This window comes from Typopeltis vanoorti, chromosome 14 (genome assembly GCF_054136105.1).
Source record: "Typopeltis vanoorti isolate ZY-2024b chromosome 14, IOZ_Tvanoo_1.0, whole genome shotgun sequence".
In the NCBI taxonomy this organism is placed as follows: Eukaryota; Metazoa; Arthropoda; class Arachnida; order Uropygi; family Thelyphonidae; genus Typopeltis; species Typopeltis vanoorti.
In genome coordinates, this window is record NC_143562.1 from 51,728,854 (window position 1) to 51,754,992 (window position 26,139).

Genomic DNA, 26,139 nt, shown 5'->3' on the forward strand with positions numbered 1-26,139 from the left:
TTTTTAAATTCTTTGTTTATCTTGTTTGTTTATTGCCCAAATTTCACTGCCATATAATAATGTGGGCACTGCTAAAGTATTGTATATTTTCAAGCGTGTTTCTTTTTGTACTGTTATTTGGGTTGAGTGTTTTATTTATCAGGCCTATAATCTGTAAAAATGTTGAAGTTTTTAATTTTGTGTTTTTCTGCTTCATAAGATATTTCACATCCAAGATAACTGAAAGTATTTATCTGTTCTATTATTTTATTATTAATAATTATTTCGCTTCTAAAGTTTGTCCACAAAGTGCCATTGTTTTAGTTTTATCTATGGAAATTTTCATTCCAAACTGTTCTACTATAATGTTTAAATTATATATTGCTCTTTGTAAATTGTCTTCCTTATCTGATATTACTACCTGATCATCTGCAAATAATAGCGTATTTATTTTGTTGTTATTATTATTATTATTATTATTATTATTATTATTATTATTATTATTATTATTATTATTATTATTATTATTATTATTATTATCATCATCTAAGACCTCCAGGGAGTCAAGGACTCATCGAGGGAAGCTGTAAATTACCCAACCCATCTATCATACCTACCCTTGAATTCATTAACACTAGATGCACTCACTAACCCCTAAGGGCAAATTATTTCACTCACTCACTGTTCTCTGGGAGAAAACATAGTTCTTACCACTTTCTTCACTGAGAACAACCTTAACTTCCATGGATGCCCCCCGTGTTCTCTCCCCGCCTTCCATATAGCGAAAAATTTCATCAGTTGAAATGCTCCTCTTTCTCCTGTTAACCAGAGTCTGTAATCCACATACTCGCAATCTGTCCTCATAATCTAAATCCCATTATCCGGATATAATCTTTGTAATTCTTCTTTTCACCCTTTCCACGGCTTTTTTGTCGTCTTGGAACCCGGTAGACCAAACCAACCTGTGAACAGTAATCCAAGTGTGGTCTTATCAAAACCTTATAAAGAGGCAAAATTACTTCCTTATCCTTACATGTCAAGGCTCGCTTCAACATACCAATTACCCCCTGAGTTGCATTTGCAACGTTTGCAATGTGACCTTTGCACTTTAAATTCTTATCCATCAATACGCCAAGATCCCTTGCCTCTTCAGTTTCTTGTAGCATAACCCCGCTAATATAATATGCCGCTGGAACTGTAATCACGCCAAAGTGCATAACTTTACAATTACTAACATTAAACTGACAGCCATTTTCGTTAGCCCAGATTTCCAGTGTATTCAAATCATTTTGTAATTTCTGAATATCAGTAATATCCCTGATTGCCCTGCCTATCTTGGCATCATCAGCAAACAATTGCAAATCTGATGATAGACCCTACTTGATGTCATTAATGTACAGATTGAACAATAATGGCCCAAGAACTGAACCTTGAGGTACACCACTGGTTACCTTAAATCTGGCAGATTCACACCCACTGTATACCACTTTTTGATATCTGTCTGTCAACCATCCCATGATCCAAGTCAATGGATTATGTTCCAATCCCATATTCTCCAGTTTACACAACAGCCTATCGTGTGGTATCCTATCAAATGTCTTAGAAAAATCCAACATTATCATAGTGTATCCATTCCCTTTATCCAACTCGGCCGTAACATTGTTATAAAGCATGAGCGAATTGCTAAAACATGATCTTCCTTTAGTAAACCCATGCTGTTCCTTGCATAGTATAGAATTCTTGTCTACCCATTTCTGTATGCGAGTTCTTACCAACTCTAAAATCTTCACTACCACACCAGAGATACTAATAGGTTGGTAGTTAGACATGTCAGTTTTTGCACCACCCTTGTGCAATGGAACTATCATACATTCCTTCCATTCCTGTGGTATCATTCCTGAGCCGAGACTCAAGTTATACAAATGTGTGAAAGGCCTAGTCAATTCAGCTGAATATTCCTTTAACAAACGGGCAGATATTCCATCTATCCCTATTGACAAATTCTTATCCAGGTTATGCATGAGCTCTTCAACCTCATTTTCATGATCCTAGTAACTCTTCATCCAACGTAGCGGTAGCACCATCCACCATGCTGCATAACCTGGTTGATATATCATAGCAAAGTGAGCACTCAATAACTGAACAATCTCCTTAGCTTCCGACACTCGTGTACCATCTACATTCAATAAAGATATTTTTCCACATACATCGATTCTTTCTTTTGCTTGCGACATAACGATAAAATTCTTTTGGATTGCCTTTGGCTTGCATTGCCAATTTCTTTTCATACTCCGTTTTAGCCTTTCTTACAATACTCGTTACTTTTCTGGCCTGAGCTTTATATATTTCATAACTCTTCTCACTCTTATTCTCACGATATTCTTTCCAATAGTATTCTTCTAAGTTGATCATAATTTCCAGCTTTGTAATTCAGCATGTAGCCTGATTTAATCGGAGCTCTAATACAAGTAGATACTTCCCAAGAAAGAACAGCATGATCATTGTCACCAATTGGTGGTAAAATAGTCATATTCTTGACAGAGATCCCTTCTGATGCTATGAGCAAATCCAACACTCTGTTATTCGGGGAAATTTCTATACATTATATATACTGTATATATATATGTTCATATTTATATATACTGATTATAACCGAGACTAGAATAACAATTAAATTTATTCAAAACGCAACATGTTTCATCGGATTGTCCGACTTCTTCAGGCGTGGGAACATAGAAAGCAAGTAAACACTATAAGAAACATCGTATCACTATAAAACGACTATTACAAAATCAGTTAGCTTTGAACTGCAGCTACAGTCCGTGTTGAAGTTCTATTGTTAAGCAGCTCCGTGCGTCTGATTTCACGCGTGTGCCAATATCGGATAGCAGAGCTGAAAGAGTCCGGTAGATTATAGCTGAGGTTATTATTTATGTGATGAGGGTCCATATCAATTTCCTTAGACTTCACTATGCGTCGCTCCGCCTCGTCACGGTGGAGCGACGAGGTGGAGCGATATATGAAGGTTTGAGGTTATTGTCCAGTTTATCTCATGTTGACGGCCTTCATCATTTGTGCTTACTGAAAACAGTACATGGCTTGACAGGGCACTTGCTCTAGTTCTTTTGTAGGTAATGTCTCCCTGGTGTTCTTCTAGACGTAGGAGGATGGATTTTTCAGTTTGGCCATAGTATTACTTCCCGCAGCCACACGTGATTTTGTACACTCCTGGGAATTGTAGATGGTTGTGACCTTGTTTATACCGGACTCTTTCAGCTCTGCTATCCGATATTGGTACACGCGTGAAATCAGACGCACGCAGCTACTTAACAATAGAACTTCAACACGGACTGTAGCTACAGTTCAAAGCTAACTGATTTTGTAATAGTCGTTTTATAGTGATACGATGTTTCTTATAGTGTTTACTTGCTTTCTATGTTCCCACGCCTGAAGAAGTCGGACAATCCGATGAAACATGTTGCGTTCTGAATAAATTTAATTGTTATTCTAGTCTCGGTTATAGTCAGTATATATAAATATGAACATATCCCAGTACCGAGTTAATACTACAAATTGCTATATATATATATATTTATTATTATTAATTTCTTCTTGGGATCTCTTCTTCAACAATGGAACGCCTACTAACTCCTGCTACGGAAATTTCTGTCCCGAAATAGATTTAAAAAAAAAAAACAATTTGGAGCTACAAATCTTGCGACAAACAATACAATCGATCGCTTATTGCGATGATGTACGTCTTTTTTTTGTTGTTGTGTTTTCGTTGATATTCGTGAAATCTTCCAAAACATTCTTTAAATCAGCTTTACATACTAGTAAAAATAAGAAGGCATAAGAGACCTTTTCCTATCTCTCGTATTCCAATAAAAGGTTATATATCTAGTAGTAATGCTATTAAAAGTAATTCTATTACTGTTCAGCATGCAAGGAAGTTTAACAAGATTTTTCCCCTTTCTGTGCTAAAGAAAATATGATGTTTCTGAAAAGATTTTAACCTAGAATGTGAGAGCACAATCTCCCATCTTCGAAAGAAAATATTTCTGCCTCTTCCGCATATTAAATTGTCTCTTGAGAAACCATATTAAAGCATACTTCGAGATTTCAAAAAATATTTCAAAAGCCAAACATAAGAAAGGGTATTTGTAGGACCTCCAATTAGTAAAATATCAAAATACGAAGAATTCGAAAAGAGACTCGAGTAAAATAGGAAGAAAAGCTCGGAAGTTGTTCGGATATGTTGTTGAAAGATTTTAGACAACAATAAGGCTAAACATTACAATAAATTATAAAAATATAAGTTAAACATTATAAAACTTACAACACGTATAAAACTAGAAAATTAAATATTATAAAGAACTAGTCGATCAACTTTTAATCAAAGAACCACAGAACAAAAGCCAGGATATAATTGAACATCATTTTCTTAATTCTCACCTGCACCTTATTCCTCTGATTCTTAGTTCAGTGCATCATGTGAAAGAAAAATGTTTGAAAGAAAAAACTATATTTACAAGAAGTAAGGAAATAAAATATTAAAAACCCGCGTGCTCGATTTAAAAGCTACTATCTTCATTTCTACTTTAAAGAGATATACCTAAAAGAAATACTTAAAAGTAGAAATGAAGATTTATACTAACTTTTAAATCGAGCACGTGGGTTTTTAATATTTCATTTCCTTACTTCTTGTAAATATAGTAATGTATTCATTTTACATTTTATTTCTAATTGAAGGAAATGAGTTTCTTTCATTAATTAAGGTTCTTTCATCTCTCAGCTGAACAAATTCGACCATAGAACTCATATTATTTCAGTCAATCATTTACAGGATTAAAGTTGAAGGGCTTTTTATAAAATGGTGGGAGCTGAGGGGAGAACAGAGGTCATGCCTGGAAACTGTATAAGGAGGGTGCAAAAAAACTAAGGTCAGTTCTAAAATTTGCCACTAGGACGATACATAGCGCTGCAGTACCGCATACTCTTTCGGGAAACGATATGGTAACAGTTGTGTGCCATACTCTCCTCCTCCGATTCCTATCAAAATCATTGCTAGCCTTGGGACAGCTAGTTTGATTTTGATTGCTAGCAGCAAAATTTAACTATCCAGCACTCTTCAGAAATTAATGACGGCTTCATGTCTTTGCTACTTTTTTTGAGAAATAAAAGGCATTAGTAGTTTATTAATTACGATTTTTTTTATCAGTTGTATTTTAGTATACTAGTAAAAATTCATGTTTTATATATAGCATATGCTCTAAAATACATAGAATCTACCTGTTGTGATCATAGATCAAAATCCTTATCCTTTCAGCAGTGTATAGGGACGATACAATGAATGGAACCATCAGGATAATCGAATAATTTAAATAATTCGTGGAAACCATTTTTTACTTTGTGGAAACCATTATCGGTCTAAGGCCAATTCTATGGCTAATGATGATTTTTTTGTTCGACACAGTTATGCTATTGGTCCAATAGGAACGTTACTATAGTTTCCACAGCAACGAAATTTTAAAACAGCTTCTACATGGGATACCTGGAATACTACTGAAACATAATTTGCAAAAGCTAATGTGTCTAATTAACCACCTATCAGTATCTTTGGTGTGTTAGCGAAGAATTTAGAGAAGTTAGTAAGACCTCGAATACAGAAATGCAAGGAGCAGCATCGGTTTACTAAAGGAAGGTCATATTTTATCAATTTGCTCATATTTTATAACAATTTCACAGCTGAGTATGATAAAAGGAATGGATACACTATGATAATTGGATTTTAATAAGACATTTGATAGGATACCACACGTAAGGCAGTTGCATAAACTAGAGAATTTGGGTTTGGAATATAAACCCTTGACATGGATCAGGAATCTGCAAGATTTAATGTGACCAGTGGTGCACCTCAGGATTCAGGCTATTATTGTTTAATCTATACATTAATGACACCAGGAAGGGTCTAACATCAGATGTGCAATTGTTTGCCGTTGATGCGAAGATAGGCAGGGCAATCAGGTATGCTACCGATATTCAGAAGTTACAGAACGATTTGAATAGAATGGAAATTTTGGTACACAAAAATGGCTGTCAGTTTAATGTTTGTAAGTGTAAGGTTATGCACAGGGCCGTCGCCAGATTAGATCGCGCCCTGAGGCAAACAATTAAATATCGTCCCTGATGGATTATAAGACAAAATATAAGAAAATCTCCAATTGCTATTTTGTTTTTCTTACAAGATAAACATTAATGCAAAACAATTACATAATAATATTAATTAAATGTTTGCTCTACTGGGATATCGCACAATAAAACTGTTTGTAAGCTCTTCTAAATTTAAATTATAAGTTATGTCCGCCTCCATCGATATAATTGCTAGACCAACCAATCCAATCTTTCTTGGGTCATTGCTATTTGCAAATAATTTTTAATCAGATTAAGCTTGGAAAAACTTTTTTCCGCACTTGCTACGCTAACAGGAATTGTTAGTGTAGCGGCGGCTCCTACCGCAATATGACTGAACGAGCGCCCATATTAAGCCGGGGTATGAGGCAGGCTGCCTCTATGCTCCACCCTGTCGACGGTACTAGTTATGCACTTTGGCGTGATGAGATTTGTAGAGGCATATTATATTAGCGGGGTTATGATGCAAGAAACTGAGGAGGAAATAGATCTTGGCATATTGGTGGATAGGAATTAGAAGTTTAAAGGTCACATAGCAAAGGTTGCAAATACAACTCAGAGGATAATTACGATGTTGAAGTAATTTTGCCTCTTTATAAGGATCTGATAAGATCACACCTGGATTATTGAGCGCAGATTTGGTCTCTTAGATTCAAACGGGATAAAGAAGCTGTAGAAAGGGTACAAAGAAAAGTTACAAAGATTATATCGGGATTGTAAGATTTAGATTATGAGGACAGATTGAGAGTATGTGAATTAGACTCTGGTTAACAGGAGAAAGAGGAGTGATATGATGAAGTCTATAAACTTTTGAATGGGTGTTATAGGATATTGTCTGGTAAAATTTTGCGTTATATGGAAAGTAGGGAGAGAACACGGAGGTGTCCATGTAAGTTAAGTTTGTTCACAGTCAACAAAGTGGTAAGAGCTATATTTTTCTCCAACAGTACAATGAATGAGTGGAATAGTTTTCCTTCAGGAGTAGTGAGTGCATCTATGAATTTAAGGGAAAGTACGATAGATGGTTTGGGTGATTTCTAGCCTCCTTCGATAAGTCCTTGACTCTCTGGAGGTTGCAGATAATAATAATAATAATAATAATAATAATAATAATAATAATAATAATAATAATAACAATAATAATTTTGCATGATTAGGCATAAAAGGTTGTACAATTATAATTTTACATAAAATAATCTACTATACAAAATTCTAAAAACAAAAGCAATTGAAAAATAAATACAACTTACCGTGAATGGTAGATAAATTAGTTATAGTTATTGCTACCGCCAGATATTTAAGAAGGCCACTCATTTTCTTCAAGGACCGTTTACGAAATAAAATGCCATGCAAGTAAGTGCAATAAATAGTCAAGCTGCAAGATTACAAGGGAAATACTGCAACTGGATGTGAGAACACACACTACACTGAACACCTGGTTATAACAGTGTCCTCGGAAATGTAAAAATCGAAAATTAATCGAAAATAAGAGTTCCGAAAAATTAAAGATAAATACTATTTATTACGTAAGTCAATCGCCAGATGTCATAGTCGAGATATTCTGAAGGATTATCAAATAAACGAATCTTTCTCAACATGTGAATCTTAAAAGATCATTCTCAAATGACGTCATGATAGGTTTTTTGAAGCTCTTTGTCACAATTAATTACTGGGTTTCACAATTTCTTCGAAAAATTATAGATTCACATCGTTTTGTATATAAAATTGTTAGTTAATTTTATTATTAATTTTGTAGCTTATATATTTAGATTAATAGTCTAGCTACCATATTTTAAAAATATAAGATAGATCAATTACTGAATTCCGCTTGTATTCAGCATATTAAGTTTTTTTTTTAAGAATGCGGAATATTTGAAAAATGTGTTACCATATTGTTTCTAATTTTAAAATATTCACACACTTCAGCTAGAAAATATTTCGCCTATAATCCATTTGTAACATAGCAAAATTGGAGTGTACATATAATGTAATATTAATTATAGGTGGCTTTCGAATGATAAGCGTTAGTTTACAACTGCTCATCATCATAGTTTATTCACAATATAATACAATGTGAAAAGGGAAAAGAAATGTATACCCTCTGTCCAAGAAGAAACCGAACTTTTGTTAGAAAATAAAACACAGGCCAATTATAATTATTCAAATAATTATAATTACAAATCGCGAATTCAATTTACGAAAGCCCAAACTCTCGGTCAAAATGTTGTGCAAAGTTGATTTTGGAATCCACAATTCATCGTCAATCATTCTCACGGACGTTTTCTTTGATGAAATCACGCACCTTTTGATGTTAACTTCGCTCAGTCCAGTTTTTGGACGGCCCGGCTTTTCGACGTCCTCAAGCATCTCACCATCACTTTGGAATCGCTTAAACCACTCGCCTATGCTTTTTGAAGCATTTGATGCGTTTTGGTAAAACATTTACCAAGTTTAACACAAAAGTCAATCACAGCTCTCTGTTTGAAACTCATTTTCCGACCGTTCCATAAAACACACCGTCACTCTTTGCACTATAACTCGGCTTCTAATGAAACAAATGTCATAAACATTGACATAACACTAAGGAAGGTTGCAGCTTGTTATTATCTTCCGATTTTAACAAAAATCAAAAATTGTTTTAAATTCCTTCGCGTTTAAGTTTCACCAGTATCGTTTATCCATTCATGAGTTGCTTCATAGAAACCAGCGGACAAATACACTTGAAGCTAATAGATGCTGTTCTTTCGAACGTGTCTAAAAATGCCTCGCTAAATACGATGTACTGAAGGCAATTTATATGCTGATTGTTTCCCTAGCAATAAAAGTAATATATGACAAAAAATAAAATAGGAAGGCAGTTTATTACTTTTGGAATGATTTCTTCAATTTCAAAAACTATTGTTATCATTTATTAGTATTAAGAGAGACCTTCAAGGAGTTAGGGACTCAGTGAGTATTATACTTATTAGTCAGGTATCATATTTGTTCTTGAATTCATTCATACTGCTTCCACACATACAACATCCAATAGAAATCCATTCCAATCACCCACCACCCAATGAGAGAAATATCTAGCCCCCTCCCCTTTCTTAGCAGCATTCATTCCCAGCTTCCAAGAATGCTCTCTTGCCTTTCCTCACCCTCCATAAACTGAAATATTCCATCAACTGAAATCCAGTATGACCCTTTCAGAAGATTGAAAGTCTCAAACATATCACCCCACCCTCTAACTCTTGTTTGTTAGTGCCTGTAGTCCAAATTCTCAATCTGTTTTCATAATCAGTATTCTACAATTCCGACATCAATTTTAACATTCTCTTTTGCACTCTCTCTCTCCACTGTATCACAATCACACTGGAAACTAGGAGACCAGGCCTGTGCACAGTAGTCCAAGTGAGGTCTTATCAAGGCCTTGTAAAGAAGCAAAATGACAGCTTTATCTTTACATGTTAAAAGTTCATTTCAGCATAGCAATCATCTTTTGAGTTGTATTTGCAATCTTTGCTGTATGGTCCCTGAACTTCAACTTGCAATCTACTAACACTCCAAGATCCTAGCCTGATCAGTTTCTTCTAGCATAATTCCGCCTATATAATACAACATTGGATATCTATGTTAATCACGCCAAAGTGCATGGCTTTACATTTATTAACATTGAACTGACATCCATTTTCCCATGCTAACAATTCTAGCATATTCAAATCATTCTGCAAGTATGCATATCAGCAGCATTCCTTATTGCCCGATCTATCTTTGCATCATCAGCTGTATGTTACCTGACAAATCCTTCTCAGTGTTATTAATGTACAAATTGTATAACAGTAGATTGAGGACTAATCCTTATGGTACACCTTAAATCTTGCAGACTCACATCCGTTATACCACTTTTTTATATTTGTCAATCAGCCATCCTCTTATCTACTCTAATATTTTATAATCCAAACCCATATTCTCCAATATATGCAACAGTTTTCCATGCTGTATTCTGTCATATTTTTCCAAACACTGCACCATTGGTATTTGGATACATTGGTATTTGCAACACCCTTGAGGAATGGGATTACCATACATTCTTTCCATTCTTGCAGATTCTTCCATGTTCCGAAACTCAAATTATATAGCCTGGGCAAAATAATAGCCAGTTAAGCTGAACACCCTTTTAGCATCCGTGCTGATATCCCATCAATCCCTATTGTTAAAATGTTATTGAGTTTCCAGAACAGATCTTATACCTCTCTTCATACACCTGAGTTACTGCATTCAGTGAAGATGTAGAAGTGAACTCAATATTGCATACACCAGGATGAAAGCTTTTTAGCAAGCTGCTCATTAGTTGAACAACCACTTCTGCATCATTCACGAGCATAACATATGCATTCATTTCAATTCAGTAGTGTTATTCTTTCAAAATGATTCTTTCTTTTACTTGCAGCATAACTATAGAATTATTTAGGGGTCGTCTTTAACTTGCAGAGCCAGTTTCTCTTCATACTCAGACAGTTACACATCCCTTTGACTGCTACTCTATTTATTCCACGAATTCTCACTCCACATTCTGATATTGCATCATTTAGGTATTTTTTAAATGATTCCTATCCACTTTTTCATGTTTTTTTATTATTATTTAATTCTGGACAATCGTTTGTGTCTTGTCATGAGTGTGTGATATCATGTCTTATTTCCCATGATTTCTTTTGTTCTGTTTTCTGCAATTTTCTAGTTCTTATTTTGTTCAATTTTTTTTGCTTATGTATTGTCTCCGCCACTTCTTTTGTCTGCTGATTGTGACGTCATTGGTAGAAAATTCAGTTTACTGTGCGATCATTTCTTGCAGATGAGCAAGAGGATCCATTGACCAAGATGGTAAGTTCATAAGTGAAAAGAGAGGATATGAAAGAAACGTTTTAGTTACTGAAAGGGTTTTATATGACTGAAGCAGAAAAAAATATTTCAGCATTTGGCATGTGGGAGGAGGAGGCTGAACAAGCGATCATGCTTGGAATTTGAATACGACTGTTTAAACAAGGATGTGAGGACTAGAATTTTCACTTTGAGGGGTGAATGACTGGAGTCATTTGCCAGTCTGTTCTGAGCGCTTGTCAGTCAGTCAGTTCGAAAAGTATGATAGATGGGGATGGTGATAAGACTACAAACTACTAGATCTGTAAATCTGGAGTTGGGATATTGGAAAGGTTGGTGAGAGATAGGATACTACAGTAGGTTGATAATGGTATACTTTGTGCTTGTTGGGAGCTTGTTAAAGGAAGGTTATGTTTTATCAACTTGCTTATGTACTATAATGGATGTTTTGGACAAGGGCTTTTGATAGCTACCCACATCACAGGTTGGACACTAAACTGAAGCAGATGGGATTTGATGATAGATTAGTGAGGTAAATAGGCAACCAGCTCTTAGATAGGTATCTGCAAGTTATATGAGGAGGTTCAATATCCCAGAAGAGTAAAGTCACTAGTAGTGTGCCAAGGTCTCTTGGGACCAATTTTATTTAATTTATATATCTCAATTAATTATTTAATTAATTTAATTAATTTTAATTGTATTTAATTTATATATCTCACTAGTTAAGTCCATCTCAATATCAATGATATTGAGATAGACTTAACTGGTGATATACAGCTGTTTGCAGATGATGCCAAACCTGGGGGGGAGTGATGAGGAGTCAAGCAGATGTTGTGGCCGTACATGAGAGGACTTGAATAGATTGTATGAGTAGGCAAAAATCAGTGGTTAAATTCAAAATGAATAGGCTCCGAGGCCCTTCAAGTAAGGATCATAAATATGAGGCTATTGCTAGATTGTCGCATCATCTTTTTTAAGTTTTATTTATTTATTTATTCTGGTGGAGTTAAAGCCATCAGGCCTTCTCTTGCGCACCCCAGAAACATTAAATACAGATTCAAATACAAAATTACAAATTATACAAATTAATATAATACTTCTAACATATTAAAAGATAATTCAATTTAAGATAACATTAGGTTATGTGAGCGATGAAAAAACAGTATACCTATTCATCTTGTTACGTAAACAGAGAAAGAATGATGAAGAAATAAATAACTTCATAGTTTCTTCATGGCATCTGACACATGCTTACCTCCACTGTACTTAAAATCTATAAGACTGGATGACCTGACGATGGATCCGTTACAGACTTCTTTGTCTTCAGAAACTACACACAAACTGTCATTACAAACTTGTTTTGTATTGTCACTGTCATCTGAGCTATTTTTCCGATTAAAGAAGGTATACCATTGGTACCTTCTTTAATCGGGCAAAAGATTAAGACAAAATATCGCTACGAGTCTGTCAAAATTCTGCTACACTACGCTGCAATGTTTTCTTGTCAATCGCTGCATGATAACGCGTTACAGGACGCTCCAAACCTCCCCGTCCCTTTCATTATGCGTTCATAATCAGGCGATGGTGATATTGACTTTATATATATATTCAAAACTGTAAACAATTGTTGAATAATAACACGATAACTCCCTTTACCGTAATGCAACATAATGCAATTTTACTATTGCATTACTGTAAAGGGAGAAAAGTCAAAAAACATAAAAATGTTCCGGGTTCGGTGCATAAAAAAGTACCAGGGTCTGTCCCTGGAGGGCCCCAGCTGAATTTAACCACTGGCAACAGTGTGGAACTGCCAGTTCAGTGTTGCAAAGTGTAAATTTCTGAAATTTGCAAGGCAACAATAGGATGTGAACTATATACTTGATAGGGAAATTTGGGAGGAAGCTGAGGAGACCGTGGGCGACAAGGATTTAAAGTTCAGAGGTCATGTTGCACAAGTTTTGAAGTCGTCGCATCAGATTATGGCAATGATACAAAGAACCTTAATGTGCAGTTCTGCTTCGATTGTGTAAGGCCTCTTATGGATTATTATGCACAGATTTGCTCCCCTGGTTTTCATGGTGATAAGGATGTATTGGAAAGGGTGAAACGAAGACTGACTAAGGTAATAACTGGTGTTTGGGATGTGAAATATGAAGTCAGACGAAAGGAATGCAATTTGCAAAACCTTGTGAATAGGAGGAAGAGAGGAGACAGTTGGTAAATGGTTGTTACTGGGTTTATGTGGAAGAAATGTTTCAAAAAATCGGGAAAAGGAGGTAGAACAAGAAGACATTCCTGGAAGCTCTATAAGAAGGGTGTGAGCAGAGGTATAATGAGCAAGTTCTTTGCATGGAGAGTGGAATATATTGAATGAGTTTAAAGTATGGTTTGATGGGTTTTGTCTGTAACAGTGTGTACCTCCTGCAATGAGTCTTGACTTCATTGACGTAATGTGTTAATAATAATAATAATAATAATAATAATAATAATAATAATAATAATAATAATAATAATAATTGATATTATATGGATAGTTTGGGTCTCCTGTGATGAGTCATGAGACTTGAGGGAGGAAACTGTGCAGTAATAATATTGAGCTTAAAGTAGCATTTGTTTTGTGAGGCTGGTAGGAACTTTTCCATAGTTTGTTTTCCATAGTAAATGATTTTAATGTAATGGTGTTTACTTGTTCATGTCTATTTTAGATGGGATTCAAATTCAGGTCTTTTATCCCAAAGAGCAACATTGATACTTACGGAGCAACAGAAGTTCTAATTACCATTACAATTGGCTTAGCAATTTAGTTGCTGATTATTTAAGATTTCAGCATTGAGATTCACTGAATATGTTACGAGAACATTAAATCTTAAGGATGCTGGAACAGAAAAGTTTCTCACACCAAAAAAAATCATCAAATAATTATTCAGATGATCATATACGTGCAGTCTTTCTGGGTTTATTCCTCAGAAAGTTTAACCTCCCACAATGAGTCTTCAGATTCTGTTCTTGGAAGTAATACTAATACTTATAACCCATTTTAATATTCATTACAAATAGAATTCAACTTAGTGAGCTTCATTCAGTCATTGGAATAAAATAGCTGTTTTTAATTACTGTCTCCTTGACTTTGTCACACATCCATTTCACTCCAAGTGAAATGGATGTGTCATTCTGGTATGATGAAGGTCAGAACCCAATACTATCTGTACACTGGAGCAAGATTGATTAAAACATTACAAGATACAGCCCACAACATATCCAGTGCATCAAAAAAAAAAGAGTGAAGTACTGTGCTACTTGAGGCATATTCTCATCCTCAATGGATATGAACTGCAGACAAATAACAAAATTCTTATTACACCTCCAACAGCTCCTTTACATAAACAAGATTTCAAGAATGTATTTACATAACTTTACATTAAGCATGTTACAAAGTTGCAAGGTTGCTTTGTGATTAAAATGTTACAGTGCCTTTTTTTTGCCAATATATAGGAAGGTCTGGGGAGATTTGCCTGTCTGAACATGTAAAAGATAGAATAAATCAGGATTAGCCTTCTAGGTCACCAAATAATTTGGTAAGAAACAGATATGCATATATCGATAATAATTCAATAATTCAAATACAAAACGTGTTTGGTTATATTGTTTAGACCTTATATGTGCCACCAGAACTGCTAAACAGAAACGTTCGTATCCATCAAGAGTGTATGGTGTGATATACATGAGGAAATCGAACATGAAGAAGATAAGAAAGTTTAAAGACACCTCAGAAATGCTCTGCTCTGTATACCCACACAATTGAAGAAACACCAAGGCTTAATCCTGCGCCATGTTTCTTTTTAAGTTCTTTCAATGCTTTCATCAAAAGAGACCGATGTGACTATTGGCCTATCAGTATCTGGAGTGATCGTGAAGATATTTGAAAAGTTGAGAATCTATACTTTGCGATGCACAGCATCATTTTTGAGTAATTTGCTAATATTTTATAATGAGGAATGAATATACTATGATACCTTTCGACTTTCTAAAGTTTTTGTCAGGATGCAAGGGTGTTGCATAAGCTAGAGTATAAGGAATTGGATTATAAACTCTTAGTTTGGGTTGAGTGACAGATATCAGAGTGGAGTATGGAGAGAATATTATTATTATTATTACGGGCTACTCCAAGGAGTATTTGGACTCATCGAGGGAGGCCCTAAACATCATGTTTAGTACGTCAGTACGTTCGTTGGATAGTATGTCAAGAACTATACAACATTTGCACAGTATTTATCATACTTTGCTTTCAACTCATTCACAGTCATGGCACGCACCCACAACAGACTCTGGCAACCTATTCCACTCATTCACCACTCTCCAAGCAAACAAAATCTAGTTCTAACAGATATCAGAGTGGATAACTACCCTTGCTAACTACGCACTTACTCAGTTTCCATGGATGGTCCCTACTTCTCCCACCACCATACCTGTTCTGAAAATTTCCTCTGAATTAATCTTGTAAAAACTCCACAGTAATGTCGCAATCATTTCACTCCTTTTCCTTCTATTAACCAGTTTCTGTAACCCACAAATGTTCAACTTGTTCTCATAAGGTTCATCCCATGGACCTGTTACCATACTGGTCAATCGCTTCTGGATTCCTTCCACTTCCTCGTCATCATCAAGAAACCCTGGCTCTTGGATCTGCATACAATAGTTAAGATGGGGTCTTATCAAGGCTCAATAAAGAGAACAATAACCTACCTGATGCATAACTTCATATCACTTGCCTTAGTATGTATGATATAATGCAAAGCACACTCCCTTTCAGGCATGTATTATGCAATGCATAATGCGAAGGGTGACTACCCAGACAGGTTTCGACCTTTATGGAGGTCTCATCAGTGGAAGCCAGACCCAGGAGCCACATTGGTGGGACTGTACTCCAGGAAATCGAAGAAACCAAAGACTTGGGAATGTTAGTGGATTGAGAGTTAATGTTTAGGGGGGGCACTTTTGCTATGTGCCCCTAAACATTAACTCTCAATCCACTAACACTCCCAAGGATCTGGCTTCGTCGATTTCCTGGAGTACAGTTCCACCAATGTGGCTCCCGGGTCTGGCTCACAGTGATGAGACCTCGATAAAGGTCGAAACCGGTCTGGGTAGTGACTCATCGCATTTTGCATTGCATTATACATGCTCGAAAGGAAGTGTGCTTTGCATTATGGGATACATACTAAGGCAAGTGAATGTAGCTCAGAAGTGAATATATTTCATACACATAACTTTGTTTTGCTTACTTGGGAAAAGGATTAAAACCAAAGATAAAATTTCTTGATATCTTTAATGTATAATACACCCAAGGTAAAAAACTTTCTAACCGCCACCCCAACTCTCTCATCTCTGCAGATCAGCATTCTTATCAGCATTGAAACAATCCTCTGGTTATCTTCTCCAACTTTGCAATATGTTCCCTGAATTTCAGGTTTATATCAGTCTTCACGTTCAGATTCCTTGTACTCCACTACAGTTACTCCAGCCTTCCATCAATGTATCCAAAATTTCACTTTACATTTAGCTGCATTAAACTGAAACTTCCCATTCATTTTCCCATCTGCCCAGTTTAAATCCTCTTGCAGGGCTACCACACCTGTACTATTAATAATAACCCTTCCCAGCTTCACATCTTCAAACAACTGAATTTCTCCTGCAATTCATTGACATAAATGTTAAACAATACAGGTCCTAGTACTGAGCCCTCTGGGGCCCCCACTTCTAATCCTCTGCCTCCTTCATATTGCTCCCCCATACACAACTCTGATACCTATCAGATAGCCAATCCTAAATCCAGTTTGCTAGCCTGACATCTAAACCCATGTGCTGCTACTTAAATATCAGCTAATCATGTGATGCACTGTCAAATGCCTTTGTAAAATCCAAAAATGCCTTTCCCTCATCAACCGCACTTGTCACTTTCATATTACTAAAGCAAGAGCACCCCTTAAAAAATCCATGTTGGCTCTCAAAGACAATATCATCCTCATCTCCTCAATGCTGTATATGATCCCTCACTAATGTCTCCAGGATCTTAATAACTACAGATAAAACAAAAATTGGTCTATAGTTTGACACTTCCAGGCTACTATCACCCTTATGCACTGGCACTATCTAACCTGCCTTCTACTCCTTGGCACCTTTCCATTGGCCAGACTTTCATTTGAAACCAGTTTCAAGGAGCTGTCAGACGTTTAGCATATTCTCTCAAAACCTAGTTGCAAAATTCCATCCAGTTCCACAGTTTTGTTGACATTTGGAGTACTCAGTATTTGAAACACACTCTGCTCTTGCACTTCAGAAACTTGAACCTACCCTATTCCTCGAGTATTAAAACCCACTTCTACAGGATGAAATACCCCAATCAAGTGTTCATTGAACAACTCCCCCTTGTCCTTTGAATTAATCACTGTATTCCCATTTCTATCCCACAATGTCATTCTTCCACAGTCATTTCTCCTTCTACAGGCCACATACAATAGCTAAAAAATTCGCTAGGATTTTGATATTGTTTGTCATCCACTTTACACCAAATTGTGTTCTCTTCTTCACTTACAGTATACAGCTCTTTTATTGCTGCTAATAAATATTCCTTCACTACCAAGCACTAACGATTTCGTCCTTCCCAATTCCTCCCTCCATGGTACTGTCCAAATTGTTGACATCTAAGACTATTATAATCATCTGCTTTATAATTCCACGTACATTGCTTTCTCTTTGATACTCCTGCATGTCTATTCATCTTCCAAGTCAAAACCACATGGTCACTCTCTCCAACTGGTGGGCGATATGTCATCTCAGTTATTATCAACTCTTCTGATGCTATGACCAAATCCAAAACTCTTGAACTCATGTTCCTTCTACTACATATTGACTAAGACATTTATCCCTCAAGAATTCTAGAAATTCCATTCCTTCCTTTATTATTACATGCAGTTTTCTCTTCCCAATTTATAGAGCTGTAGCCAAAATCTTCCATAAGAATTATTCTTCTTGCACTTGCCAAGCTCAACTCCCTAAACATCTGCTCCTCACCCTCTATGCTTCCTGGTTGTAGCAACAGCTCACTAAATATTTTGTCCTACCCACCTCTACTTCACACCATATTCTTTCAAAACCATTATTGTCATTGCTCTCCAAATCCTTCACTCTAAAAAGACATCGGCTATCACTTATCATGAGCAGTACTCCACCACTGCATTTTTCCCTCCTATCATGTCGAAAAATGCTGAAACCTGCAACTTCTATTCCTGTTAGTATACCATCTTCCACCAACCACGTATAAGAGATTCCAATAATCTTTGGACAGGCTGATGTTAATCAGCACCACAACCAGTTCCTATCCTTTATTCCATATACTCCTGGCATTAGTATAAAGAATAAAAATGTCACTGTTTCTATTCCTATCATTATCCCTTCTAGACTCCACTGGATTCAGCATTGCCCAACGTATTTCCCCTTCTCCCAAAGCACCTATTCCCACAAGAGGCCATCACTGCTACCATTTACCCTGATAATTCTAGTTTCTCTGCATTGACACACTGACTCAATCAGGAAACAGTGTTTTGTCCAAATGCCTACATCACTTCCTTATTCAAGCGCAAGCCATCTCTCTCTCTCTCTCTCTCTCTCTCTCTCTCTCTCTCTCTCTCTCTCTCTCTCTCTCTTGCATGCAGTTCCTTTTTCTTTTCAGTCTCTCTTTCGAAACATTCTGGCTATCATACTATTCATTATTAATGCTTTTCTCTGCAGCTCTGCATTATCGTACCTGGGCAACACACACACACACACACACACACACACACACACACACACACACACACACACACACACACACACACACACACACACACACACACACACAGTTTTCCCTCTCTCAGTCTTCTTCCATACAACCTCAAGCATGAACTTTAGATTTTTTTCACCCGATTCACACTGCCTCTCAAGTCATTCGTGCCCACCATCAAAATCATCTCATCCACCCTTTCCCTCACTTCATTGCCAGAGCCACACTTTTTCTCATTCCTCCAGACAAACATCCCTCAAGGCATTCTATTTTGCACAAAACAGATCATCAAGTTTCTATACTTTACACTTCTTACCACTCTGCCCTGTTTCTTTCTTCCTTGTTCACCTGCATCCCCCATTCTCTCTCTCTCTCTCTCCTCTAACACTTTCTTTCTTTCTTCCCCTACTTACATGTTGTCCTGGATTTCTTTATCCCTGGTTCCAGAACTCCCTCACATTTTTCTCATTCCCTCCCTTCTACTGGTTCTATTCTCTCCGCATCTATGATAGAACTTTTCCCATAACTCTCATAATTCCCATAACTCTCTTCCCATAACTTCGCATAAAATTCCCATAACTCTCTTTCACCCCTACTCTGATTTGTTTTGCATTTATTATTTCCAGTCACTTAATCTATTCTTTCACACCTCTCAACTCATTTTCAAGACATTCCACCACCTCTCCCAGCGTATCTCTCTCTCTCTCTCTCTCTCTCTCTCTCTCTCTGCAAGTTAACTACTCTTGCTTGCCATTCATCCTCCTAGTTAACACCATCTCGGAAAACTTAACAATTCAAACTTACCACACTCCCCAGTTTTATTTTTTCATTTACGTTCTGCTTGTTATCCTCATCCTCTATTCATGATACTCATCTCTCTAGGTTGGTATTTTCCCGCCTCTAATGCAATGCTGCCAAGGTCCGTTATACTATAATCTCCGAGTCACAAAGTTCTTCCCATTTTCTACATGATCTGCATATATGCACTCTGATCTCTCACCTGCCACATATCCAACTGCCGGGATGAATACATGCCACAAGCACTGCATACCACAAAATCCGCTAGTATGCTGTGGAAAATACTTATTTTTATTTATATTAATTTTTTTATAAACACTGTCTTAAGGAGAATTTAGAAGTTAGTGTCAGTTGCATCAGAAATTTAAAGAATGTGATGAATTGTAAATAATCAAGCATAACTGAAAAGAATTGAAACAAGTGAAGAGATAGAAATTTTAGATGTAAATTATTAAAAAATGTTTATAAAAAAGATTATTTTATTTTTTTAGCACAACAAATTTCAGACATAATGTTTTATTTCATATTTTCAACCATATTCTCAAAATAAACAAATATACTAAGTGCTTCTCTGACTGTATTTTAGCTGTATTTGGTAATAATTTCAGTGATCCAGTTGAAATTGGTAGAAATCCTAGTAAAAATCGTGGGTGCAACTGCACAAAATCCACTAAACCTATTTCCTGCTGTAGCAGTGCTCACAGCTCCGTGAACAACCCAATGATTGTTGTTATCTTTACACACCAGAGGACCACCACTGTCACCCTGTAGAATAAATCAAGGCACTTAAAATGAATACATGAATACATAATTTAAAAAAAAAAACTTTCTGAACTAAATCTTTTTGACTTTAAGAAAACACGGAAGAACGTGCATAATATAAATATCCACTCTGTTAACAAAATTGAATCTATTAAATTATATATCCTATAAAATTAATGTAATTTTTAATCCTATTCTTATTTATTGACTTTTCCCTCTCTGATTGGTTCTCAAACAAAAGGAAATTTTCTCAAATCCCAATCCAGTACCAGTAACTCCTTTATAGAACTCCTTTTAGAACTTAATGGGACACTTCATAAAAAAATGGGAAGGTAGGAATCTTGGGCAAGTATTTTTTTTCGCATAGAAAGTAGGATTTTGCATAATTTGGCAAGCCCTGTCTGTGTGTGTGTGTGTGTGTGTGTGTGTGTGTGTGTGTGTGTGTGTGTGTGTGTGTGTGTGTGTGTGTGTGTGTGTGTGTGTGTGTGTGTGTGTGTGTGTGTGTGTGTGTGTGTGTGTGTGTGTTATTTGCAAAGACAATACTATTGCAAATTATTAATTTGCAGTATCTTTTGCATACTGAAATTATTATTCGGTCCCCTTTTGACTCAGTTTTCATGCCATGTTTTTACCACAAAATGCAAAATAAATTAATAATAAATCGCTATGCCTATAATATTCATACGCTTGTATAGCTCAGTGGAAGTGGCATTTGCATCTTCTGTAGTAGGTTGTCCAAAGATAGACTTAAGTTCAAGTCTAGTTGCTAACTGGAGGAATTTTTCTAAGCTTTCCTTCGACCAGTTCCCGAGAGAGTTGATGCATTAAGGTAAGGGGCCACTACCCAGACCGGTTTCCCTTTGTTTAAGTGCGGGGATACCTCTTCCAAAAACTCGTAAAATCCCCCGGATCACCCAATAATGAGCCACCCGCAGGATCAGAAATTCAGAAACTCAGTTGGCTCTACACCATGGCAGGTTCCCTCCACCGAGCAGAGCCGCTCATTTGCTCATCTGGAAGGGGTAACAGCAACAGCCGTGCCTCAGTTAACTTCACAGGCTACAGAATTGTTATTGATTCATCACCCAAGCTTCCAACTGGTTTGGACCTTTATTGAGGTCTCGTCAGTGAGAGGCAGACCCAGAAGTGGTGATACCAAGGCAGAAGGCAGAAGCAATAGGAGAGGTCATATTTACCTATAGGAGTTGCCAACAGGTGTACCACCTTATTATTAAATTACTCTGGATTTAGAGAAAGACGCTGGAAGTTTATTTTGCACTTGGTTAGACTATAATAAATTTAGTTTAATCCTTTATCCAAGTATAATGCATGTATACTGAGACAAGGAGTGATGAGAGTTTGGTTCACCTTTGCTGAAAGTTGCCTATGGTTGTACCACCTTACCCCAGTCCTGAAGATATTTTCTGGCGCAAACTTTGTTTGTTACACTTGGATAAAGGATTAAACTGAATTTATTATTTCATTATTTACTTAGATAAAAAATGAAGACTATACACTTTTTTTAAAACAAAACGTCAGTATTATTGAAGTACCTGCTTAAGTTACACAAACCATTTTCTTTTCATATGTTATTACATGACTTTTCGAAGGGAGCCTAAGGACTCAATGTGAGAGGGCACGTCATTCCACATAACCTATTGTCTATACTATGTTACACTACTTAATCCTCCATCTTGCTTGTAAATTGCATGTGTGTATCCTGGCCAACAATATGCATATATGCAAGATGAAAAACCTGAGTCACTGAAAAAAAAAAACACTTCGCAACCTCTGTATGAGATTGGCTAACTCACCTTCAATTAAAATGGCCCATACAAAAATTCTTCTCATCAAAACAAGAACCGAACCCACATCTTTTTTCAATCGAAGGATATACTGGTCTGTTCTTTAATTGTGGTATCGTGATATTAAATTCAAACCCTATTAAAAAAGAGTAAACATATTCAAGTGTTTCATTTATTTTTTAATGAGAAATTCCATCACTGTCACCTGTCAAGCATACCTTTAAAAGATACCATTGAATTACTCAAGCAAGATTGTTCTTCTGTTATTAAACTTTTTCATTTTGTAATTCATTCTGAATACTTTACCATTCAGGAAGAATTATAAGAACAAACTGAAGGTACTGCAATGGGAGCCTCCCCGCCCCCCCCTCTGTCACCTGCAAATGCAGACTATTTTATAGAACTTAAAAATGTCTCCTTAGGCGATCTTTCTCCTAAATCTACATTATAGCACCGATATGTTGGCAACTTCTTTGAAATTTGGAATGGGTACTTCTGAACTAAAAAATTTTGTGTCCAAAATTAATGATTTACTTTGAAATATAGTTCACTTTAGAAAAAACAAACAACAAATCATTTAGCGATTTGGGATCCGATTGTTTTTTCTGCTAGTTACCAAGTTAGTATTTTTCTGGCACAGGAAAGTTAGTTTTTTCTCCTGTAAACTCAAGAAAATTGTCCATAGAACAAACACTATTTCATACAATAAATATACTGTGTTAGAGTTAGGGACCACAAGATGGAAGCACTGTCTGTTTTTTTTTTACTAGTTGCCTGATAGTCTTGGGCCAGCTATCTTTGATTGGCTACTAGTGGAGATTGAACTGTTCCCTCAGTCTCCAAACGTTAGATAGGGCTAAAACCTTGCCTACTTCGTATACAGGAATAAAAGGAGTTAGTGAATAGCAGAAGTCTTAATTCTCTATATTCTGGAAGAAAATTCACACAAAATGTTACATCCATGCATTGTCTCATCATCATTCTAGTCATAAAAGTGGTAGTAATAAAATTGGTTTAATCCTTTATCCAAGTATAAGCAAACAGAGTTTGTGCCTGAAGTATCTTAAGGACTGAGGAAACTCGTGGTAAAGGTGGACCAAGCTCTTGGTCTACCTTTACCACGAGTTGCCTCAGTCCTCAAGATACTTCAGGTGCAAACTTTGTTTGCTTACACTTAGATAAAGCATTAAACTAAATGTATTATAGTCTACCCAAATGGGAAAAAACTTCCAATAAAAGTGATAGGGTTCTTAAAACTTAAATGCATATCCAGTAGAGATGTACATCCATTGCCAGACACAGAAATGGTGCACTATACTGAGGTTTATTTTTTTGTCAGATTCACATGGATTATATTTCCAATTTTGCTTGCTCTTTCAGATTTCTCACTGAAATCTACATAGTTAAAATGATGATTGTTATATTTATTTGTAAACTTCTTAACAAACATAAATCGTCAGCTATCTACTTTTTAATGAAATGATATTTCCCATCCCCTTTCCCTCTACCCCCCAAAAAATCTAAAAAAGAAAACCTTAGTACTCCTTTTGGAATCCTGAATTTTTACAATAATAAAGCTACTCTATCAAATTAAGTGTGGATAAATGAAATTATGTAGTTTGAATGTAACTATACTCACATGGCATACTCCATAACTGTCTTCCAAATTTGCAACACAAAGCATTGTTTCAGGGCGAAATGTTGGAGGCTCAGTCTGACTGCAGTCATTTTCTGGATGTATTTTCATCATAGTTTGCTTTAATACATCACTTAATCCTGATCCTTAAATGCAGTATAGAATATTTAATATTATTATGGTATAAAATATTTCTGTATAGTAAAATATTAAATATATATATATATATATATATATATATATATAGGGACTTTGAGGGCCCCAAGCGATACGGTAGCTGTGAAGGCCTGTAGAAAACCCGAACCCTGAAAATTGCTGGGAAACGGGGCTCGGGCAAATACAATTCCATGAGCGTCTGTTTTGATCACAAACACATTACTGCATCTGGGGTAGATGACACATCGAGAACTGCAGTCCGGATCGATCTCAATGAGAAATATACTACGAGGACACATGCTACCGCATCTGGGGAAGCCGATGTGTCAAGAGCTGCAGTCCGAGATCTTGATGAGAAATATGGTACCAGGACATATGCTACCGCATACTGGGAAACTGACGCATCGGGAGCTACAGTTCGAGATCTCAATGAGAAATATGCTATGAAGACTCTCAATATACTTCAACGTAACATCAATGGCACATAAAAAAAGATGGAAGAGCTTAAGAACATTTTATATAAAAATAACATCCACATTGCATGTCTACAAAAACAAAACAACAAGACACTCAAAACTACATATACAGTACTCATACCCATCTGGGCTCCAGTTTCTACTAGCTCAAAAGAAAAACTTGACAAAGTACAATCAAGAGTAGCAAAAATTATTATAGGTGCAGTCTCATCTACAAATAACATAAAAGCTCAACAAGAGTGTGTACTTCACATACTAGAAGGCAGAAGAAAACAAACTCTCCACTGTTAAATTCGCTAACAGAATCAGGAGTCAATAACAGGATAACATCTCAACAGAACTTTCGATGCCTGGACAGGAAAATCTAGACTCAAGAGGTCATCTAGGTTACAATACGATCATGCAATTAGGAAAATAGTTGAACTTAGAGGACTTGTCTATTGAAATGAGCAAAGAGTCATTCTTTCCCACTATACTACCAAATAATACAATGATTAACTTAAATATCCTAGAATCTTGTTCAAAAGAGGATTCACTGAATGAAAATAAAAGAAAAGGACTTGATACTAGATCACTTAAATAAACCAAACCATGTCATTGCCTAAATTCCAGGCAGAATTAATTCTGCCTGGAAATGTGGAAAGGCAAATCAAACCCACAGCTGGCAAAATATCTTTAAACTTCACCTGTGAATTAACAGCCATACAAACAGCTTTAAAGTTCTATCTTTCTAATCCAGAAATTAATATCAGAAGGAATAGTCATCTACAGTGACTCGAAATATGCACTTGAAGCATTAAAAATGGAAAAACAAAACTCACACAGAAAATTCATGAATATCTATCAACTTTAAATTTGAAAAATAAGAAATGTATGCTGCAATGATACCAGCCCATGCAAATATTGAAGGCAGAGAGAGAGCAGAGAGACTAGCTAAAGGAGCAAAAATAAAACCTACTATCACTAACCGATGCTAATTCTGTCACAAAAATAGGACTGTTAAAACAAACTATCAAGAAAAAGCATGAAATCAGTGAAATTAATGAAAATAGAGAAATAACCACAATCATCATCAGACTAAGGATGGAGAATTTCAAAGGCATAAAAATTCAGCCGGATGTTATACAAGAAGCTATGAAATATACAAGCACTGTCCAAGAGTTAAACTAACACCTGCCCATATCTATTCTTGTCCAGCAATTTCCACTGCTCTACAGAAAATCGACAATAACCCTAAGAAAAGTTCTACTACATCAAAGTTCAATAGATTGCCAAAGCAATTCTACAGAGTCATGGTCATAACTAGAAACTCTTCAATGGACTCTACAACAACATTAGATATTTCTGTAAAATTTGAAGAATTTTTAATAAAACCTTGGCTGCAGATAAACAGAAAAATAAATAACTTAGCTTTTGTTCACTGTTATACAACATCATGGTAATTCTTTAGCTAAGCAGTGTAGGAAGTTTATGACTTAGTATAAGAATCTTTAAATTCCAAATTTCAATTGCTATAACTTTGGTTTTAATTTGAATATTAGTCCCTTTTGACAGAGGTATTCAATAAAACACTCCCTGCCAAATTTGAAGTGATAAATACAGTTATTGAAAGAACAAACCACTGGAAATGTAAAAGTGCATTGTTCTTCC

At 36.0% G+C, this 26,139-nt stretch overlaps 1 protein-coding gene across 1 annotated transcript in view; it reads right to left on the reverse strand.

Annotated features, from left to right (window-relative positions):
- Positions 1 to 26,139, reverse strand: part of LOC150099471 (transmembrane protease serine 9-like) — a 120,662-nt gene that overhangs the window by 21,656 nt on the left and 72,867 nt on the right. Inside the window, exons 11-12 of the mRNA XM_090404367.1 lie at positions 23,861 to 24,003; positions 20,326 to 20,419 (exon numbers count right to left, since the gene is read on the reverse strand). Coding sequence (XP_090260493.1) covers positions 20,326 to 20,419; positions 23,861 to 24,003 — 237 coding nt within the window. The remainder of the gene's footprint in view (positions 1 to 20,325; positions 20,420 to 23,860; positions 24,004 to 26,139) is intronic.